General features: G+C 16.6%; 7 protein-coding genes across 7 annotated transcripts; 3 read left to right on the top strand and 4 right to left on the bottom strand.

Annotated features, from left to right (window-relative positions):
• Positions 1–239: 239 nt before the first annotated feature.
• MA (microneme associated antigen, putative) lies at positions 240–1,037 on the bottom strand (the record flags this gene model as incomplete). The annotated part of the gene is made up of 1 exon (XM_028670360.1): positions 240–1,037. One exon carries the CDS (start codon positions 1,035–1,037, stop codon positions 240–242), a length of 798 nt encoding a protein of 265 aa, XP_028527120.1.
• A 964-nt stretch (positions 1,038–2,001) lies between these two features.
• PGAL8A_00400200 (mitochondrial ribosomal protein L27 precursor, putative) lies at positions 2,002–2,859 on the top strand (the record flags this gene model as incomplete). Its single annotated transcript, XM_028670359.1, has 1 exon — positions 2,002–2,859. The coding sequence occupies one exon, from the start codon at positions 2,002–2,004 to the stop codon at positions 2,857–2,859; it is 858 nt and encodes a 285-aa protein (XP_028527119.1).
• A 409-nt stretch (positions 2,860–3,268) lies between these two features.
• On the bottom strand, positions 3,269–9,333 carry PGAL8A_00400100 (conserved Plasmodium protein, unknown function; the record flags this gene model as incomplete). The annotated part of the gene is made up of 2 exons (XM_028670358.1): positions 3,269–5,757; positions 5,892–9,333. 2 exons carry the CDS (start codon positions 9,331–9,333, stop codon positions 3,269–3,271), a joined length of 5,931 nt encoding a protein of 1,976 aa, XP_028527118.1.
• Positions 9,334–11,919: 2,586 nt separating this feature from the next.
• Positions 11,920–13,227, top strand: PGAL8A_00400000 (inorganic pyrophosphatase, putative; the record flags this gene model as incomplete). The annotated part of the gene is made up of 3 exons (XM_028670357.1): positions 11,920–12,537; positions 12,667–12,729; positions 12,805–13,227. The coding sequence occupies 3 exons, from the start codon at positions 11,920–11,922 to the stop codon at positions 13,225–13,227; spliced, it is 1,104 nt and encodes a 367-aa protein (XP_028527117.1).
• Positions 13,228–13,498: 271 nt separating this feature from the next.
• Positions 13,499–16,186, bottom strand: PGAL8A_00399900 (conserved Plasmodium protein, unknown function; the record flags this gene model as incomplete). Its single annotated transcript, XM_028670356.1, has 1 exon — positions 13,499–16,186. The coding sequence occupies one exon, from the start codon at positions 16,184–16,186 to the stop codon at positions 13,499–13,501; it is 2,688 nt and encodes an 895-aa protein (XP_028527116.1).
• Positions 16,187–17,915: 1,729 nt separating this feature from the next.
• Positions 17,916–19,289, top strand: NUF2 (kinetochore protein NUF2, putative; the record flags this gene model as incomplete). The annotated part of the gene is made up of 1 exon (XM_028670354.1): positions 17,916–19,289. The coding sequence occupies one exon, from the start codon at positions 17,916–17,918 to the stop codon at positions 19,287–19,289; it is 1,374 nt and encodes a 457-aa protein (XP_028527115.1).
• A 966-nt stretch (positions 19,290–20,255) lies between these two features.
• Positions 20,256–21,487, bottom strand: FNT (formate-nitrite transporter, putative; the record flags this gene model as incomplete). Its single annotated transcript, XM_028670353.1, has 4 exons — positions 20,256–20,298; positions 20,373–20,479; positions 20,607–21,211; positions 21,295–21,487. The coding sequence occupies 4 exons, from the start codon at positions 21,485–21,487 to the stop codon at positions 20,256–20,258; spliced, it is 948 nt and encodes a 315-aa protein (XP_028527114.1).
• Between the last annotated feature and the right edge of the window lie 1,499 nt (positions 21,488–22,986).

Raw genomic sequence — 22,986 nt, 5'->3', positions numbered from 1 at the left:
AATGAAAACAAATCAATATTTGTTTTGTTTTATTTTTCTCTATTAATTCTAGAAAATTCATATTTACATATAATATTATATGCTACATAACAAAAATACTAACAAAAAAAAGTTTTTTTTCTAATTTTTCTTGTATCAATATAAAAATTACAATTAACTGTTACATATATATATTAAAAAAAAAAAGAAAAAAAAGAAAAACATATATATATATATATATATATATATATATATATATATTATATATAGCTTAATTTTCTTATTCCTAAGGTTTCTTCAAACAGTCTAACACTCCTCAAAAGAATGTTTGAATTTATTCTTTTTTCTAATTGAGATACTTTTAATGCTCTTTGCCAATGTTTGTTAATTAAAAAAAAAGAAAGAAAGATTGATGAAACAAAAAGCATTTGATTAAAACGACTTCTTAGAATTTTTTTAAATAAAAGATAAAGAAATCCTTTTTTTTTTTTATTATCTTGAATTTGACTAATAGCATTAGAAGCTACTTCTGTTTTATTATTAATAATAATATTTTGAGGTATAACTTTTGATGAATTCATTAAATGGTTAGATAATAATTGTTTTTGTAGATTTACATTCATCATTTGCAAAACTAAAACATCATTTTTTAATTTTTTGAATTCGTTATAAAGAATATCTTCTTTTACTTCTTTATTTTTTAAACATATATCTTCACTTATTTCATTACTATTATAATTTAATAAACTTTTCTTATTTATATTATTATAATCATAAATATTTTTCAAATCGTTATTTTTATCTTTTATTTCTTCTACACTTTTTTCATTAAAGTTGTTGTAATAAGAATAAATTAGCTGTTCATGAAAATCCTTTTTCATCCTATCAATTAATTCTTCATTTTTATTTATTTTTTCGTTTTCTTCTTTATCTAAATAAACTTTTCTTCTATCATTTTTTACTTCCTCTTTAAAATATTTTGAATCTCTTCTATAAATATTATTAAACAAATTACTGTTTAATAAATTAAATTTATTTTTAATAAAATAATCATGCATTATTACAGCAGAAAAAAAAAAAACTGAAAGAAATTCAAATATAATGGAAAAAATAATTCATAAGAATAATTAAAGAAAAAAAATTTATAAAGTTTAAGAGTAAAATTATGAAAAATTTAAAAGGAAAAAAGAATTAATTTTTTTCATAATGAAAATAAGAAAGTTTTTATTAAAAAATTATTAAAATTAAATAATTTGTTCTGAATTTATTAGCACTTAAAATATATTGGGGCATTTTCAAATCATACTAATTAAACTTTTTTATATATATATATATAAAAAAAAAAAAAAAAAACAAGAAAAAAAAAATATATATATATATATATATATATAAATTTATAAATAGCTACATATAAATATGTATATATTTATTTATATATAAAATAAATTAAGTTTAAAATATTAAGAGAAATAAATTTCTAGAAAACGTAAAACATATACCTTATTGTAAGAACAAAATTATATTTTTTTAATATTTACACACATATATATATATATATATATATATATATATATATATATATAAAAAAGTTAAAAAAGATAGAAAATATTAAAAAAACAATAATATAATATACTAATGAAAGGTAAAAATTAAAGCATTAGAATATTATAAAAATTGTGAATAGGAAAAGAAGAAAACAGTTGTATAATAAATTAATGCCATTCATTTATTTAAAAAAAAAAAACAAAAAAATTCTTAAATAAAAATTTAGGTAAAAGTATTTAAAGCTTTTTTTAAAATTTTGTAAAATTATCTTTAAGATATTAAAAAAGGAAGAAAACATAGTGTATGCAATTAAAAGAAAAAATTATTTCGCACATTTAAAAATATTTGAAGTAATAGTATTATATTAAAAGAATTTAAAATAAAAATTTATATATATATATATATATATATATATATAGAGCATTATGAAAATATGTAAAAATGTAGATAATTATAGATAGTAAGAGAATAATAAAAATGACAAGTTTGTTTCAAATATCGAGTATTTTTAATAAAATAAATAAAAAACAATATTTCAACTATTTTAACTTAATAAATAAAAAAAGTTTACTTATGAATGATATAAAATTGCGTTATATAAGTACGGGTATGAATAATTTTAACCTAATAATTAATAAAAATATTAAGAATAATATCAGTAAATTTAATTTAATAGATAAAAAAAGAATATTTATGAATAATATTAGACAATGTAACGTATATACAAATATGAGTATATACAAACAAAATGATAATGGTAATTGTTTTCTTAAAATATTTAAAAGAAATAAGATGGTAAAAACGAGTTCTTATAGGAGAAAAAGTAGAAGTTCTCCAAATGGTCAAGGTCAAAAGGCAAAAATAGGAATTAAAAGATTGAGTGGTGAATATGTAAAAACAGGACAAATGTTAGTAAAACAAAGAAAAATTATAGCATTTAATTATGAAAAAAAGACAAGAAAAAGAAATTTCAAATATTATCCTGGTGAAAATGTAAAAGTTTCAAAAAATACAAGTTTAATTGCTTTAACAAATGGAAGAGTTAAATACACTTTTCATGTTTTACAAAATATTTTAATTGTAAACATATTACCAGAAGAGTTAGAAGAGTTAAAAGAAGAAGATTTATATAGGTATAGAACTGAGCATGTAAAATCATTTGAAGAAAATAGAAGTTTAGTTTATTTAAGAATGAAAAATATTATTACATTTCCCAAATTTAAGAATACTCAATATATTAAACCACCATTAAAACCACAATTTCTAACAAAATATGATATTTATGATAATCCAACTCTTCAAGAAGTTCCCATATTATATCATAAAAAAAATTGAATTTCTTAATTTATCAGAACAAATATATATATATATATATATAAATTATTTAACTGAAATAAAATTTAAAGCTATCAATATAATTCAAATTTTTTTTTTAGATATATTTGTTTCACATTTATATTATTTGAAAAATTTAAAATTTATTAAAGTAAAAATAAAAATTTTAATTAGTAGAACAAAAAAAAAAAAAAAAAAAAAAAAAAAAAAAAATATATAAAGAGAATAAAATTTAATTCACACAAAAATTTTAAATATATATAAAGCTCATAGCATCTATATCTTTTAAAATAATTTTTTATTTTTTTCATAATTGAAAAATAGATTTTTTTTTATTTTAAAATTTTAAAATTTTATTATATTTTTCATAATGATTATTATTAAATTTCATATGTATGTACATGTTGTATTAAGAGGAACAATCACTATTAAAAAGATTCGTATAATAATCATTAAAAAAGAATTTATTATATATATAGTTTAATTCATTATTTTGAAATTTTTTTATTTGAATAATTAAGTTGTCTCTATTAATGTAAAACTTTTTAATAATATTTTGCGCACTTAATGATGTTAAGATAACAATATTATTTTCTAAAATTTTAAAATTCTTGTCAAATGTAGACGAAAAGCTAGCTTCAGTTCTGCTATGAAGAAATGGCATTAAAGAATTCATAATATTTTTTAATACATCAATAATATTTATAATGTTAAAAATAATTTTACTTAATGAAAAAAAATTGGATGATAAAAAAGAGAATTTAAATACATGTTGTACAAAGGATTTGTGGAATTTTATTAAATTGTGAAATTTGTTAATTTTAAGTATGTTATGAATGAAAAAGAAATAATTTCTATGGATATTCATATTTATTAAATAGTCATAAATATAATTTATTATAAGTTTCATTTCACATCTTATTTTATTAAAATCATTTAAAACATCATTGAATATTTTTACATTTTCTAAAAATTTGTCCATTTTTTTGTAATATAAAAATTTTTTGTGAAATCCAACATTAAAAAAACTTTGTTTCGTTATGAAAACGTTACATAAATTTTTAGTTATGATGCATTTTTCTTCAAATGTATTTTCTTCATTTAAATTATTTTTATTTGCTATATTTTCAATTATATGCATATATTTAAAATCATTATAATTAATTTTATTATTCTTTTTTTCTTCGTCTAAATATTTATATATATATGGTTTTGAATATGTGGAAAAAATTAAAAATATATCATTTAAATTGTTTAAGGAAAAATATAATAATGAAGTTAACCTGTATATATTATTATAATAATTTATAACGTCTTCATCAAAAAATATTTTCAAAGAATATGGTACATTTATTCGAAAATTTATGTAAAAAAATTTTGTTGATAAATTTTTTGCTGTATAAAAATTTTTATTTAAATAATGATATACTAATTTTTTTCTATTATTAATATTGTATAAGTTATTTGTATTTACATCTTTATTTTTTTTATCATATAATAATGAATATAAAAATTTATAATTCTTTTCACTCTCACAAAATAAGTAACATTTCAATAAACATAAATAAATTAAAAGATTCTTATTTATTAAAAATGAATAAACAAGAATTTTATTTATATTATCATAATGATTATTAATAGGAATGAATATATTTCTATAAAGAAAATAATTTATACTTTTTATTTCAAATTTGTGTTTACTTACTTTTTTTTTTTTTTTGTAATCTTTTTTTTTGTCTTTTTTAATTGTTTGATTAATTTCATTTAATGTATTATTATTATTATTATTATTATTATTATTATTATTATTATTATTATTATTATTATTATTATTATTATTATTATAATTATTATAATTATTATAATTTTTTAAATTTATTTCCTCATTTCTTTCATGTATTAGTCTCATATCATTTTTGTTCCATCCTTTCATATTAAATGTTATTACATTTTCTAATTTTTCATCACCACTATAATTTATATTAAAGGCTAAAATATTATTCCTTCTATATTCAATTGATGAGTTACTATAATTATCATTTTCAGAAAAAGTAAATATTTGTTCAGAATAATCAGAAATGTAAGAATATTCATTATCGTAGTATTCACTTAAATAGTCAGAATTAGAGAATTTATTAAAATGATTAAAATTAGGATTATCATTTAAATTTTTTATTAATAGAGAATTTTCGAAAGAAGAGATGTTATTTAAAAAATTTTCAACACTCCTAAATTTTTTATCTTTATTTTCTTTTTTAACTTTTTCATAATTATTTTCCATAAAATTATTATCTTTATATGAATAAAATTTCTTAATTTTTTTAAGCTTACATTTTTTTTCTTCTAATTTACTTTTTTTATTAATTATTCTTGAATTATTTAACTTAATCAAATTGCATAACTTTTTTCTTTCCTTCTTTTGTACATGTAGTGCATTTTTCTGAATTGTATTTCTATCTTTAATAAAATTGTTACATTTTATATTTTTATTTACTTCAATAATATTATCATTTAATAAACTGTAAAATCGTAAAAAATAATATTGTAATTTCTTATTTATATTTCTTTTTGTTTTTTCATAAACAATTTTTGACTGTTTTTCATTATTCCAATATTTAATAAAAATATTAACATAATTTTCATTTTTTTCTACTTTTTTGTAGCGAGAATTATTATAAAAATTTAAAAAATTTATAATTTTATTTATTGAAAAAGAACATAATAATTTTACAATATCTGCTTTTTTAATATCATTAAATTCATTTATATCTTTTTTAATATTTTCTTTCTTTTTTCTTAGAGATATTATATTTTCTACATTTTCATAATTTATATTTTTTGGTATAGCTAGATAAAAATCTTCTTCACTAGCTATTCTTAAAATTTGCGATAATATACCTATGAAAAAAAAAAAAAAAAAAAAAAAAAAAAAAATAAACTCAGAAATATATATATCAAAACGAAATTTATTAATTACAAAAAAATTTAACATTTGCAATAATACATATATAAATATACACACATAATATAACCTGTATTGTAAACTATTTCAATAGAATATTTTAAAAAAATTGGGAGAGAAATAATTGTGTTAGATAATAAATACTTTTTATCATAATATTGTGTCTGGTTATGATAAACATAAAAAAATTGATTGACTACATTTTTATTTATAATATATTCAAAATAATAATCTTTATTTAATCCCATATATACGTATGAATAGAGAAAATGTAAAAATGGTTTGATTATTCTTAAAAAAATGTAGTTACATAATTTTATGAGATTTTTTTTATTAGTATTAATAAATAAATAATAATATCTATAAATGTAACTTAATAATTCATTTCCTCTTGGATAAATGAATAAATTATAATTTTGAATATTTATTTTTTTTAGCAAATATTTATTAGTATGATCTTTCTTATTATATAATTCATTAATATATAGTACTTGATTAGTCTCATTACCTTGATGAATATTATTACTTTTTTTTAAAATTTTGCTTTCATAATTTTGATGAGATAAACCATATATAATATTAGAAAAGTAGTTATATTCTTGTATTTGCTTACATTTTTCCATAGAAAAATTATTAATATTATTAATATTATTAATATTATTAAAAGAATTTTTATAAAATTTATAATATTTTTTATAAAATATTTCGCTATCATATATATAACCAGAACATAAGAAGCTTAAAAATTCTACACATTCAGTGTATTTTTTAATTTTATAATATATATCTATTGGACTTTTTATACATTCTTCAAAAATAATTCTTCTTATTTTTTCTTCATATAATAATAAATATTTTCTAATTGAATTAATAAAAGAAATAAATACTTTTCCTAATGGTATTTCCTCTTCAGAATATAAGTGATTATTTTTTTTTTTTTTTTTTTTTTTTTGTTCTTCTCTTTCATTATTTATGATATTAATATCTTCCATTATTTTTTTTGTAAAAATATTTTTTGAATTAAGAGATTTTTTTTTTTTTTTATAAATAATTTTTGTAAAAACAAGAATAAAAATTTTTATATATCTAATTAATGTTCCTATTTTAGAAAAGTAAATAAATACGTGTAGATATTTTTGATAAAAAAAGGATGAAAAATAATTATGAAATGGTTTGAAATAAAGATGGAATATTTTCGTGTTCTTTTTTCTAATCCAAAATGCTATATTCTTATCAACACATATAACATTTTTACTAATATATATACAACCATTCTTAAAATTTTTTGTTTTTTCTTTATAAATATCTACTATATTTTTATTATTACTATCATAATAACATGAAAATATTTCGTTTTCATATCCATTTAAACAGTTTAATATTTTATGTTTCCAGTTCATGGTATCATTAAATTTATTATAATAATTTCTACTGCAAAAAAAAAAAAATCTTTTTAAAATTAAAAATCTATATTCTTCTATTCTATTATTTATACTACTTATTATATTTTTATGTAGAGTAACATATATACTATTAATTATACTCAAAAAATAATTTTTATGTTTTTCTTTTTTATCTATTACAATTTTCCTTTCTAACATTTTTAAAACAGATGTATCATTCATAAAAGATTTCATCCACATAAAATTGTCTTCAATTTTATTTGTATTATGTAAATTGTCATTAGAAGCATTCATATCTTCATAAAATATATCAATGATCTTATTATTATTTTCTATATCTTTTTTATTTTTACAGTAATTATAAATATTTATGTAATCTATATCTTGTAATTCCAGTTCATCTTTATATATATCATCAACATTGAAAGTAAGAATTTGGCTAACATTATAATACTTTATGTTGAATGTGTTATTATAATTACAATTATTAAATTCTCTTTTTAAGATTTTTCCTTCTATATATTTCTTTATTAAAATATTTTCATTTATATCATTATTTTCTATAAAATTATTGTAATTTTTAGAAATCATAGAAAAATTATCTTTACTTGTAGAAATATTAATATCCTCATTATATAATGATAAATATTTATTATTATTAAATATATTAAAATTATTGTAGAATTTTTCTTTTATACTAATATAATTATTGTTTTCATTATCATATAAAGACATTTTAGAAAAATTTTTATCTATGTAACTTGTAAAATATTCATTATTACTACGATTATTTATATTATTACTACGATTATTTATATAATTACTACAATTATTTATATAATTACTACGATTATTTATATAATTACTACGATTATTTATATAATTACTATTATAATCATTTTCATTATTAACTGATAAAAAAGAAAAGTTGTATAAAGGAAAACTACCATCATTTGAAAAATTGAAATCATTGTTATTTTTTTCTTCTTTTAAAATATGTTGTTTATATATTAATGTTAAACTATTTATTTCATTTAATTTCATAATATATTTTTTAGTATATTCATTTTGAAATAATAATATATAATCACAAATATTTTTATATTTATTTATACTTAAATCATAATTTATCTCATTAAAATTAATTCTAACTCTTAAATTTAAAAGTAAATTAAAGGACAACTTACTAATATTTCCAATTTTAATATTTTCATTAAATTCATCAAAATTATAAAATTTTTTTATCTGATTGAAATCAAAGTTATCTTTTTTATTTATTTCATCTTCATCTAAATTATTCAAAAAATTAGATAATAAAAACAGTAAATTTAAAAAAGATTCATGAGAGGTAAATTTTAATACTGTATTTTTTTTTATTATTAATTTATCTACTGAAAAGTAACATTTAAAATATAAATATAAGCAAATAAAATCTAAATAATATTTATTTTTTATTAGTATAAAGCAATAATAAATCATTGAAGTATATAATTTTGTTAACACAAGTATATTTTGATTTGAATTACTTTTTTTATAACTTATTTCAAAGAAATCATCTGTATATTTCATATATTTATTTTTTCCATTGATTAAATTTAAATTTTTAAAATTATGATTAATATTATCACTTTTATCTTCTTTAACACAATCATTTCTTTCATTTTTTAAATTGTTCAAATTATTTGTATTATTTTCATTATAATTGTCAAATGAGCAATCGCTATTTTCATTATAAATGTCAAAACTAAATTTCTTCTTTTCTTGATAATGTTTTTTTAGTAATTCATAGAAATAATTATAGCTATTAGAACATATATCAAATAAATATTGATTATTAACATATTTAGTATCATAGTTATATTTATAATTGTAAAACGTACAAAATAAATTAAAATTTGTTTTCGTTTTATATAAAATATTGGCGTATATAAATTTTTTTATATCTAATTTTATCTTTTTTAATATTTCTTCATTTTTAATGGGATATTTATTCGTTTCAATATCACACCAATTATCTATAAGGTTTAATAAAGATAAATTATTATATTCACCTTTTATTTCTTTATTTAAATAATTTTTTTTTTTTTCAAAGAAATCAACATTTAACATTTTAATCTATAAAGAAGTAAAATATATATATATATATATATATTTATTGTTATAAAAGATAGTTATATAAGCATACACACATTTTAAATTTAACAAATATAAAAAGTATTCTTCTTAAACTAGTAAAAAAAATAAAAGAGATAGAAGAAAATTACTTTTAATTTTATAAAATATATAAAAAAGACAAAAAAAAAAAAAAAAAAAAATTCTTATAAAATTATAGTTATATATATATATATATTTTTTTTTAATATTTAGATCTAATGTATTTTTTTTGAAAGTATGTAAAAATATGAAAATAAAAGAAAAAGAAAAAAAAAAAAAAATATAAGTAAAAATTATAACTTAAAAAATTAATAAGAAAATGAAATGATTTTATTACCCATTTCTTTTTACTGTTTACATGAAGGATAACAATTTAAAAAAAAAAAATTGAAGTAGAAAATGTAGTATGAATTATTTGGTCAGTTAAACATTTTTATTTTATATTTTTTTTTCGGTGATTACAATTACAAAAATATTAATAGTCAAATAGTAAAAAATATAAAATAACAAAAAATTTAATAAAATATAAAATAACAAGAAATTTAATAAAATATTACTTATTATACTTTGTTATATTTTATTTTTATTAAATATATATAAAATTATAACGGCACGTATTTTTATTATTCTAAAATTTTATACATCAATAAATTTATGCAAATGTTGATGCTTTAATAATTAAAAAAAAAAAAATGTAAAGATTACATTTTTTTAGTAAGATGTTTTGTATTTTTTTTTTTTTTTAAAATATCATTTTATATATGAATATTTCAATCTAATAATGAAAATTTTTATTTTATTACCTATGCTTTTTTATGTTTCTAAAGGTTATAATAAAAAACGAATATCAAAATAACATAAAATGATTTTTACTGATAAAAATACATTGATATAATTTAAATAAAACACACATGTATGATAATTTATTATTTATTTTTATATTATAGGAATACGTAATAAAATTTGGGAAAAAAAAGTGACTAAATCATTGAAGATGAGATGCTTTATTAAAAAACACATACAAGTAGTAATAAAAAAAAAAAAAAAGAGAAATAGTATATTAATATTAAAGCTTCATTCCCTATATTTTTATAAATATTCTAATAAATACATACAAATTTTATCTACATTTTTATTTTATATAAAAGTTATTTTACTCATAGATACTAGGAAGCTTTTTTATTTTTTATTTTTTTTTTTTTTTTTCTTTTTTCTTTTTTTTGTCCATTTTAATTAAAAATATTTTAAAAATGTTTGGAAATTTTTTTTTTTTTTTTTTTTGTGTGTGCATTTAAAATAAGATATTTTAATGGAGTTATGATATATTTATTTTTTTTGATAAGGAAAAAATAAAAAATAAAAATATTTGCATTACATATTATTTTATTAGATATATTTTTTAATATTTTATTATATAATAGTATTCATTAGTATTTTAATTTTATTATGTAAAATGTATCATTTTTATAAAAACAGAATATATAATTTTGATTTGTATATTTGAATAAAAAAATAAAAAAAAAAATATAAAGTTATATAAAAAAAAATTAGTTTATTTTTATTTTAATTATAAAAAATATTATTAAACAAATATATATGATATTTTATATATATGTGTATATGTGAATTTATTACTAAATATTTATTCGTTATAATATAAATAATTAATAAATGAATTAGTTATTTTATTTTTTTTTTTTATAATTAGGAAGTTATCTTTGTTTATTTTTTAAAAAGGCTTATTTTATGCAAAAATATTATTTTTTATATGTTAAAATAATTATGCTTAATTTTGTCAATATGCAAATATGCATGAATTAAAAATTAAAAAAACATATTCATAGTTTTCATTTTATGTGGTAGAATAAAATTATAATAAAAAAAAAAAAACATATTTTATATCTAAATTATTAATTTTTTTCTTTTTTTTTTTTTTTTTTTGCATTATAAAATAAATAAAATAGGAATACATAATTAAGTATATTAGTATTTTTGTTTTTTTATTATCTCAATTTGCATACAAACATTTTTATATTTTTATATTTGTTTTTAAGTATTTCCTTTTTTCATATTTGTAACCTTAATTTTAATCGTTGTATTTACATAAATTTATTAATATACTTATAAAACTAAGTATAATAAACAAATATAAATTTTATAATTTATTAAAATATATTATATGCTTATATATATATATATTTATATATATATATATGTAATTCTATTTGAGACATATATTTAAAATTTTTTACTTAATTTTATTAAAAGTTTGTACGATTTGCTAAATACCTTATAGTTTTAATATATAATTAGAAAAAAAAAAAATTAAAAAAACATATAATTAAATTATTTCATTAATTTTTACATCCATAAGACTTCATATGAAGTATTAACTTTTTTAATTTTTAAGTATAATATTGATTGTATATCTTATATTTTTAAGTTAATAAAAGTTTCGTAAACAAATTTTTTTTTTTTTTTATATACATATGTTAATAAACTTTTTTTTAGAATAAGTTTGGAAATTTTATGAAAATGAGAATGAAAAAGATGATAATAAACTCAGATAATAATAAAGTATTAAATAAGGATCATAAAGATGATTATCATTTGGAAACAAATAATGAATTAAAGGTTAACTTAAATTTTCATAATAATAACATAATTTCAAATATTTTCTCAAATTTAAGTTTATTTGAAAAAATAAATAACATTTTTACCATTGAAGGTAAAACATATATGCTAAAATATTGCAATAATTTAAATGAGGATGATTTTAATATTTCATATTATCAAAAAGTAGATAAAAATTTTATTCCTATATCACCATGGCATAATTTAAATTTAATGAATGAAGATGGTACATATAATATGGTTGTTGAAATAACTAAATACAATTATATTAAATTAGAAATAAAGTTAACAGAAAAATATAATGTTATTAAACAAGATAAAAAAAAAGGAAAATTAAGATATTATCATAATTCAATATACTGGAATTATGGGGCTTTACCTCAAACATATGAATATCCGAAGCATATTTATAATTATAGGGCAAAAGATAATCAACAAATTTTTTTTACTGGTGATGATGATCCATTAGATATAGTAGATATTGGACAAAATAGTTTAAAAATGGGTCAAGTTGTTCCTGTTAAGGTATTATTTAAAAAAAAAACACACACACATATATATATATATTGCATAACACACACATATATATTGCAATTATCATTTTTTATTATTTCTTAATTTTTTTTTTTTTTTTTTTTTTTTTTTTTGGTTCAGATTTTGGGAGCTTTTACTTTAATTGATGAAGGACAACTTGACTGGAAAATAATAGGAATTAATGTAAGTTAAAATTAAAAGGAAAAATATGTGTTAAAAATATGTATTAACTATTTTTTTTTTTTTCTTTTTTTATAGAAATATGACAAAAATTTTAATAATATTAGTAATTTGGATGATGTTGAAACATATTACCCTCATACCATGAATTTATTATTAGAATGGTTTCGTTCATATAAAATGGCAGAATCGAAAAAACTAAACATTATATGTAAAGAATTATATAATAAAAAAGAAAGTGAAGATTTAATAAAAAAAACTCATGAATATTATTTAGAATTTTTAAAGGATGTAAAACTTCTTAATTCTAACAAAAAAGATACAAATGTATATAAACATAGTCATAATGATAATATAAATACAAATGAGTATAATCATAATGACTTTTTAAATAAAATACATGATGACTCCATATATAATAAATTATTACAGAACATACACGTTTCATATTGTAAAGCAAATCCTTCTTATAGGCCAAATGGTAATATTTGGATACCTTAAAATTTTAGGAAAATAGAGTATAATATCAGAATCAAAATTTTATATCCATTAAATTAAAAATTAGAAAAATTCATAAACATAAAAAATGTTCAAAAAAAATATATATATTTAAAAAAATTATAATGTTAAACTAAAATATTAAATAAAAAACTATTTCATACACAAACTTGATAAAAAAATTCATAATATTTTACTAATTAAAGACATTAAATAGAAAAAAAAAAAAAAAAAAAAAAAAAAATATTATTTTCTTTAACTAAAGATTTTTTTTTTATGATTTTTTAAATATAGATCCCCACATATATTTATGGTTACTGTCTTTATAAATGTTATATATTAGGCAATATTGTGTTTTTTGAATTTTTTGAATATCATGATCGTCTGAATTATTAATCTCATAAACTGGATATTCTGATTTATTTTTTCTTTGCGCATTTTCCTTATTTTCGTTATCACTTAACAACCACACAGAATCAGAGGAATTAATTGGGTTACTAAAAAAATCTTTGATAATTGTGTGATTAAAAATAGAAAGAAAAAAAAAATTATTATCAATATCAACAAAAATATCATTTTTCTTAACATATGGACGTAGTGGAAAATATAAGGAAAAACTATGTATATTTTCTTTCCATATATAATATTTGGTTATTCCTTCTATTGTTTCTCCTAAATCATATCCTTTTAAACTTTGTTTTTTTTTTATATTTTCCGTATAACCTCTACTATATTTGTTTTCACTCATTTCTTTCTTCAGATCATCAAAATATTTATCTGTTTTCTTTTTATGATGTGCATTTAATTGAGGATATAAATCATCCCACATGTAATGATTTGGATTATATTTCATTTCATTTTCTAATTTCTTTAATAAAAAATCAGTTTTTATATCTAGTTCTTTTTTTTTCTCATATTCTTCAGATCTCCTTATTATTTCTTCTCTTCTTTTATTAATTTTTTCATTGTTTTTCTCATTACTTATATCGAAACGTTCTGTTTTATCACTTTCATTTTTATTACCAAGAATTTCTGTTAAACTATTTTTATTATTACTTGATAGTTTATTTTCTGTTTCTTTTATCGCTGCATTTTTAGTATCTAATTCTTTTTCATTTATATTTTTACTATCTTCTTTTTCAGTGTTATCCTTTCTATTTGATTCTTCTATGTTAGGAATAACTGTATTTTCATTACTTGTTAAATTTATTAAATTGTTAGAAGAATCTATAGAATACTCTTTTAAAAAGTTTCCTGATTTTTCTTCATCTGAAAACATTTCAGGTGTTATACCAATCCAATTTTCATTCATACCATATATATTACATAAATATATTTCCATTTTTATCCAATTTTCATTTGTTATGACATCATAAATACTCTTCTCTTCATTATTTGCTGGTTCTTCTGGATATGAAAAATTTTTAAATAATAAATTGTTCTTAATGTAAAAAATAGATTTTTCTAATTTTTTCATAGTTAGGATGCATTTTTGTATTATATGATGACTATATATAAGAGGAAATTCCAACATAGTAGAATTGGTTTTTTTATTGTTTAGTATTACTGTATCGCTATATGTATCATAAATATTGAACTCAACAGTTACATTTGATTTCATGTATCTATTTTTATCAATATAATAATTTTCATCTGAATTAAATATATGATGTGACAAAATTTTTTCTATTTTTTTATCATATTTTTTATCACTCTCATCACATATATTTTTTTCTTTTTTTTTATCTTCAATTAATTCATCTTCTCCTTCAGTAACTAATTGCTTCAATATATTTCCTTTATTAAATGAAAAAAAATATTTACTTAAATTTTTTTTATTATATAACTTTAATGTTTCTATTTCATTTCTTACATTTTTATCATTTTCATCAGATTTATCAAAAAAAAAATTATTTAAATATTTCTCCTTTCTATATTTATCATAATCATTAGAAATATCCCTTTCTCTTATATCTTCTTCTCCTTTTTTTTTTTTTTTTTTTTCATTACTTTTTAAAAAACTTATATACGTATTTTTCATCCATTTAAATATAACATCCACTAAATTTTTTGAACAACTATAAATATTGTCTTTATATACATACTTTAATATATCATACATACGTAAATCCAATAATTTATCTGAAAAAACATCTTCCTCTTCTTTCATATTTTTTATAACCATTTTTTTTTTGCTTTCTTCTCTTTTTTGAATTATATCATCTTCTTTTCCTTTTATATAATTTTCAGCCCTTTTCATTGCTTTTTCGAAATTCTCGTTATTTTTTTGATTATTGTCACTTGTTATTGTATTATTTTTATCAGAAATGGCATTCTTGCTATTTTCTTCATCATTTATATTTTGTTCATTTTGCTTATTATCTTCTCTTATATTGTTTTCATTTAATTTTTTATTGTCTAAATATACATTTTCTTTATCAGAGATTAATCTTTCATTTGTTACACAATTTTCTTTTAATTCATCTTTGCTTGATGGAACTAATTGAATATTGCTTTCTACAATATTTTTTTCTGCTTTATTTTTTTTATTTGTATATGCTTTGCTATTATCCTCATTTGGTAAGCTGGCTGATTTATCAAAATTATTATCTTTTTCATATTTAATATAATTATTATGATGAAAATTATTTTTTCTACATTTATAATTGAAATAAAATTCTTTACATTTTGTTTTCTTACTTATACGATTTAATATGCATACTTTTTTTAGAATACTATTTTCTATGAAACATTTTTCATTAAAATTTTTAGTATTATTTTTTACAGAATATTTTTTCTTTATATTATAAAAATAATATAGATAATTATTGTTCTTTTTTCTACTATTTATATGTATTTTATTTTGAAAAAAATGATTTAAACTCAATTCATATTTACCAATTACATGGTTGAACAATATAAGAGTTGTATATATTCTTATAAATATCCATAATATGCTCATTATAAAAATACTTTAATTTTTTTATAATTATCTATTTCTTGTGGCATATTGAAAGTGAAAAAATTTAAAGGAATTATACATAATAATACTTTTGTTTTTATTTTATTCTTTCCTCTTTTTTATTAATTAAAAAAATAAAATTCTTTATAATTTTTTTTTATTTTTCATTCTCTTAACATTAGATATAAATGTATAAAAATTACTATTTAATATATTTAATTTGAAAAAATATATGTGGTGTATTTATTTTGTTAATACTCCCAATGTTATTAATTATATAATATCTTCAATATTAATTTACTTTATTTTTAGAAAAAAATATTCATCATTGTCTCACAATTCAACTTATCTTTTTTATTATAATTTAAAAATTATAGTAGTATGTTTTAATTAAAGTTTTTTATGAGTAATTAAGTTTTTCATATGAACATACATAAATGAAAAACTTTTCGGTTTACAAATAAAATAAAAAAAATACGTTAAAAAGTGAAGTTAAAAAAAAAAATAGATTTTTTTTATTTCTGAAAATAATTTATGAAGTATTTTATTAAAATAAAAATATTGAAATAAAAGGATAAAAATTTCATGCGAACAATAAATGTAAAAGATTTAAATACATTTATATTTGAATTTCTCTAGATAGAAAATTCATACATATAATAATAAAATTCTTCAAAAAAAAAAAAAAAAAAAAAAGTGTTACATTCATCTATAATAATATTATTTTAATTATGTAATAATAATAATTATTATTATAATTATGTTTTTATTTTCTTTTGTTTTATATTTATATAAATTAAAAAATAGATATTTTTTTAATGATATTTGCTCAATTAGAAATAAAAAATATACTACATTATGTGTGTGCTACTTTTAAAAAAAAAAGTTTAATTAAAATTTTAAAATAATAAATTAATTATATAATTAATATTATAATTCACAGAAACATTCAATAATTTTTTTTTCCTCTTAATCTTTTTTATATTACGATGATTAGAATTTTAAAATAAAAAAAATGACCATGCAATATATATTTTATGATACATTCATAAAATAAAAATATAAGACATAATAAATCCAAAAAATATTTATAAATTCTCCAAAAAATTAAATTTTTTTTTTTTTTTTTTAAATTATATAAAGTTATTTTTTATGCATTTATAAACTTACCTTTCTTAAAAATATGAATAAATAAATACTTTCATTAAATACTTTAATGCAATATGTTATTCATTAAAGCTATATTCATGTATTATGTAAATAAAATTTCATAAGTAATTTTATGAAAAGTATATAATTAAGAAACAAAACAAAAAAAATATAAAAATTTTGTCATTGTTTGCTCATAGTAAAATTATATAATTCTTTAAGTAGTTCATGATTTACTTAATATAAGATTTTATTTGTAAAAAATAAAAAAATGGTGATTTACTTGTATCTTTAAAGATTAATTTTTATTAATAATATGAACGTTCATAAAAAATAGTTATTAACAATCAGCAGCAAATACAGAAAAAAAAAAGTGTTCATATATTTATTATATAGCTAAATTATATACTTGTACAAATATATTTTTTTTTTTTTGTACGTTTAATTTTTAAATTTAATTTAACATCTTAAATTTTGCTTATAAGGAATTAAATATTTTAATAAATTTTAACATTCGTAATTTTTTATATTAATATTTGAATTTTAATGTATATGAAGAAGATAAAATATATATAGCAAAATGAACATAGGAAATGAAATAGTTCCTAAGTATGGATTTGAAGAAATGAAAAATGAAATAAGCAAGTATGGGGTGGAAATTACTCAAAGTACACTAAAAAATCCAACAACAGAGGACGTACAAGGAGTTTATAGTATATGCATAAAATATATTTTAAATAAAGATATTAATAATATAAGAATTGAGGAATTTACTGGAGATTTAAAAAGTTCTATGCCTTCAATAGATGGTATTCAAATATTACCGAATGAGGGGAAAAATCATTTGCAAGCTATAGGTAATTTAAGATTTATTAGACATTGTGAAAAAATTAATAAAATTTTAAATTTAGATAATATATTAAGCTATATATTTAAACCAGTAAGCAGTCATATAACAAAGTTAATCAGTGCTTTTATACATTTTATGAAATACAAAGAAGAAATATATAATGAAAATGATGCAAAAATAAAGAAAATTCAAGAGAAAAAAAATGAAGACAACATTTTAGAAAGTGAATTAAAAACTGTTGATAGTGAATTAAATATGTTACTTGGAAGACATGATGAGGTAAAAACTAGTATTATTAACGAAAAAAGCACTAAAAGAAATTATGAAGAAGAAATTATAGAAAATCAAAATTTACTTAATGCTCAGCAGAGCATAATTATATCTTTAAAATCAACTAAAGACAAAATAATCAATGAAACAAATGAATTAATTTTCCAATTTTCAAGATTAAGGCAAAAAAAAGAAGATTTAGAAGATCAAATAGTTCCTTCACCGGAAAAACTACAGCAATATAATGAAGAACTAAAGGATTTATTATCAGAACATATGTCTTATTTTGAATCAGATAAAAAAAAAAATGAGGAAATTAAAAGTAAAATCAATGTAGCTGATTTGTCCATAAAAAAATTAGTTGATTTGCTAACTATCCTAACAAATCATGTTGAAAACACAATAAAACAACATATTGATAAAAAAAATGAATTAAAAAATTTAGAAAAAAACTTGAAATCTTTAAAAATTGAAAAGGAAAACTTGGAAAATAAAAAAGAAGAACAAGATAATATACTAAGTAATACAGAACAATGTTTTGAAGAAGAAAAAAACAAATGGAACAAAAAAATTCATGAAGAAGAAAAAAAAATTACTCAAGTAGAAAAAAATGTAAAAACAATATATGAAAATATAGATAATATAAATTTTAAAACTAACAGAGAAATTAAAGAAATTAATAACATAGTAAAACATATTCATGACACAATCAATAGCTATAGTAGAAATTGTGATATTATAACTGATCTTATAGAAAATACAAGAAATTCTCAAAAAATTTTAAGTGATAAAGTACAAAATAATATACAAAAATATATTAAAGCGAATGTTTAATATGAAGATTATTTTCATTTTATATATTAAATTGTAAACATTACTAAAAAAATCAATTATAAGTATTCGTATATGTTAAAATGTTTGAAGAAATAGAAAATAATCAATAAATATATATTTAATATATAAATATATAGCCAAAAATGCAAAGAATAATAATTTTATATAAATATATATTTATATATATATATATATATATATATATAAAATATAGCATAAATTTGATTTCAAAAATATTTTACTTTTTTTTTTTTTTTTTTTTTAATATGTTTTGTATTTCATCATATTTTATTTTTTTTATTTTTTTTTTTTTTTTTAAATAATATATAAAAAACAATTATTATATATAATAAATTAATATATAAATTTTTGTAAATGAAAACGATAAATAGGAAGAAAAATGTAATGATTTCAAAATAGTAATTTTTTTAATAAATTTATCTTTTAAAGGAGCTATAAAAAAAAAAAGAAAAAATGAAGCAGAAATAAAATAATAAAGTGATTAAAATAAAAAATAAAGATATTTTTTTAATATTTATTTAAATTTCAATTATGAAAAAGAAGATTTTAATAAATAAAAAAAATTTATTAAATTTTTTTTGTTATTAAAAAACATATGCAATATATTCGAAATAAAATAATAAATTGAATAAAATTAAAAATAATTATTAATAAAGTGACAATATATGAAGAAATGATAAAATAAAAGAAAAAAAGAAACATATATATCCATAATATGGAATAACAATATTATCTATATGTATTACATGTATTTTTCAATATATATTTATATTTATCATCACTATATAAACAAAAGCAAAGTAATGCATAAAAGATAATTATATTTTAATTAAAATTTTTCATAATTTAATTCCTTATTTATTTTTATAAAAAAAACAAAATGAAAGTTACAAAAATTTATGTTTTAGTTAAAAATGTTAATTTATTCTCCTTTGCAAAAACATACTATTTCAAATCATTGCTGCCATTGTGTAGTTCTATGGATAGGCTATAAAAAAATACATATATATATATAAATATACAGTATATATAATGGAAACTTTTTAGCTTATTTTTATTTACGTTTTTAATGCAGCATTATTTAGTTCATCATTTATTTTTTCATAATTTATATAATGATTTCTATAAATAAAATACAATGGAATAGCTAAAACACAAGCTCCTGCAATCTACAAAAAGAAAAAAAATCAAAAAAAAAAAAAAAAAAAAAAATTAATAAATATTTAATAAGATATGTATAGATTCATATATAGGATTTTTTATGAAGAAAAAAAAAAAAAATATAAGAAGACTTACATAATTTCCAATTAATGTAGGCAATAAATTTTTAAAATATACGTCAGAAAAGGAAACACTGGTGTTAACCATTAGTGAAAGATTTAAAGTATATATATTTGCTATAATGTGTTCATATCCAGCAATGGCAAAAGAATAAACTGCAAAAAATACACTAAATACTAAACCAGAGCCATCCTTTATAGATAAAACGAAATAAACAGCTAAACAAACAAATATATTGCACCCAATTGCTAAACATATACATTCAACAAACGAATGACTCACTTTTTTTGCGGCAATGTCATTTAAAAATTGAAAAATATGATTTTTACTAATATCTGTGTTTTTATGAAATGCTCCTGACCCATAAGACACAAAAAAAGCAAAGGATACTGCACCTATGTAATTACCAACAAATGATATAGTCATAACTCGTAAATATTCCAATATCTTAACTTTTTTTTGTAATAGTGCTGTTGTAACAGCTAAAGTATTTCCTGTAAACAAATCTGAGCCTGTACAGATAATACATAAAAAAGCAATAGGAAACGTAAAACCATATACAAATGAACTCACAGAGGCTCCTACATATTCTCTTAATTTGTGAAAATAAAACAATCCACCTATGAAATCCCCAAAAGAAAAAATATATATATATTTAATATTTACACACTTCATGTCTAAGTAAAATGTATATAAAATAAACCTGCTATTCCTGAAGCATGTGCACAAACTCCTACAAACGCACCAGCCAAAATTGCTTTCCCTAATAATATTAAATTACTATAGTGAGCTTTTGCTTTACCATATTCAACACACCTGATATAAGATTCTTCACTTGAACATGCTGTTTTTACATTTATAGGGTCTACAACATATTTAATAGTATTTGTAGGCATTTTTATAAAAAAAAAAATATTATTCTTTTAAATGTTATCTATTAAAAATTTAATAAAAATGTTAAAAATAAAAAATTATTTAAAATACAAAAAAAAAAAAAAGAGAAAATTAACAAAATGAAGAAACTAATGAATTTAGATATTTTTTTATATTATTCATTTCAAATAATGAAAGAACATATATTCTACATAAATATTATTTCATATTTTAAAATTTTTGTTTTACGGAAAAATATGTATTTTTAAGGTGTTTTTTTTTTTTTTTTTTTTTTTTTTTTTTTTTTTCTTTNTTATTGCATTCAAATTAAATAAATTAAAATATTTGAAAAATTTATATATTCTTTTTCTATATTTTTTTCATAATTAAAAAAAAAAATATGTAGAGAAAAAGAATTTATACATTTATAAAAGTAAACAAAAATTAAATGTAAACATATTAATAATCATATAAATTTCCCCTTTGAATTGAACACATTATTTTAATATTTTATCTAAAATTTTTTTTTATTTACTATTTTAATTCTATGATATAAAATTTACGTTTATTTATTATATTTCTTATAATATTATAAAGAAAATTTTGTTAAAGTATTTTTTTTTTTTAAATTTTGTTAAGTGCTTTTAAATCCATGTGCAAATAACTGAAAATTGACAACTTATTTATTTTTTAAACGATAAAAAAAGAAAACGTTTTATAAAATTATAATTTTAATTAATTGTACAAATATTATTATATTGGCACTCAAAACAATTTATATTGAAGTTTATTATTTATTATTTTTCTTTTTTTATGTTTTTTTTTTAATGAGATGGATTTTCGTTTTTGTTACATTAGTTTAGTTTTTATACTAATTATATAAATATTAAAAAATTTTTTTGCATTTTTTAAAAAAAATTGTTGCACATAGATAAAAATTAAAATAATAGAAAATTATAAATATAATATTTACATCTTAAATCATAATTATTAAATTTCTAAAATTAGATGAATAGACAACAAATTAAAAATGATATATAATTCATATATAAACAAAAAATGAAACAAAATAAAATAATAATGATAAAAAAGATCATTAATTTTTTTATTAAAAAAAGTATAATTAGTAAAATAAAAATTTTTTAAAAAGGTTACTGCTTAGATATGTTCATAAGGGTAAACACACAAAAATATTTTAAGTATTTTATTTTATATAATTATTCAAGAAAATAAAAAAAAACACAAAAAAATAAAAATTTTTTTTTATATTGCATTTTTTCTATTAAATAATTTAAAATAAGAAGAAAAATAAAAACATTATTTTTTTTTATCGAAAAAATAAATGTTAATTTTAATTTTAATTATTTAATACTACAATAGATATAATCTTGATAGTATTTTACTTTTTGGGCTGTTTTATTATCTCTAAATTTTTCTTATAAAAATATTTATCACATTTACTAATTTAAATCGATAATTTAACCCATTTTTTTTTTTTTTTTTTTTTTTTTTTTTTTTTTTT

The sequence above is a fragment of the Plasmodium gallinaceum genome, assembly GCF_900005855.1.
Source record: "Plasmodium gallinaceum strain 8A genome assembly, contig: PGAL8A_v1_108, whole genome shotgun sequence".
In the NCBI taxonomy this organism is placed as follows: domain Eukaryota; phylum Apicomplexa; class Aconoidasida; order Haemosporida; family Plasmodiidae; genus Plasmodium; species Plasmodium gallinaceum.
The sequence above is the reverse complement of the archived record's forward strand: the minus strand, read 5'-3'. Positions and strand labels throughout refer to the sequence as shown.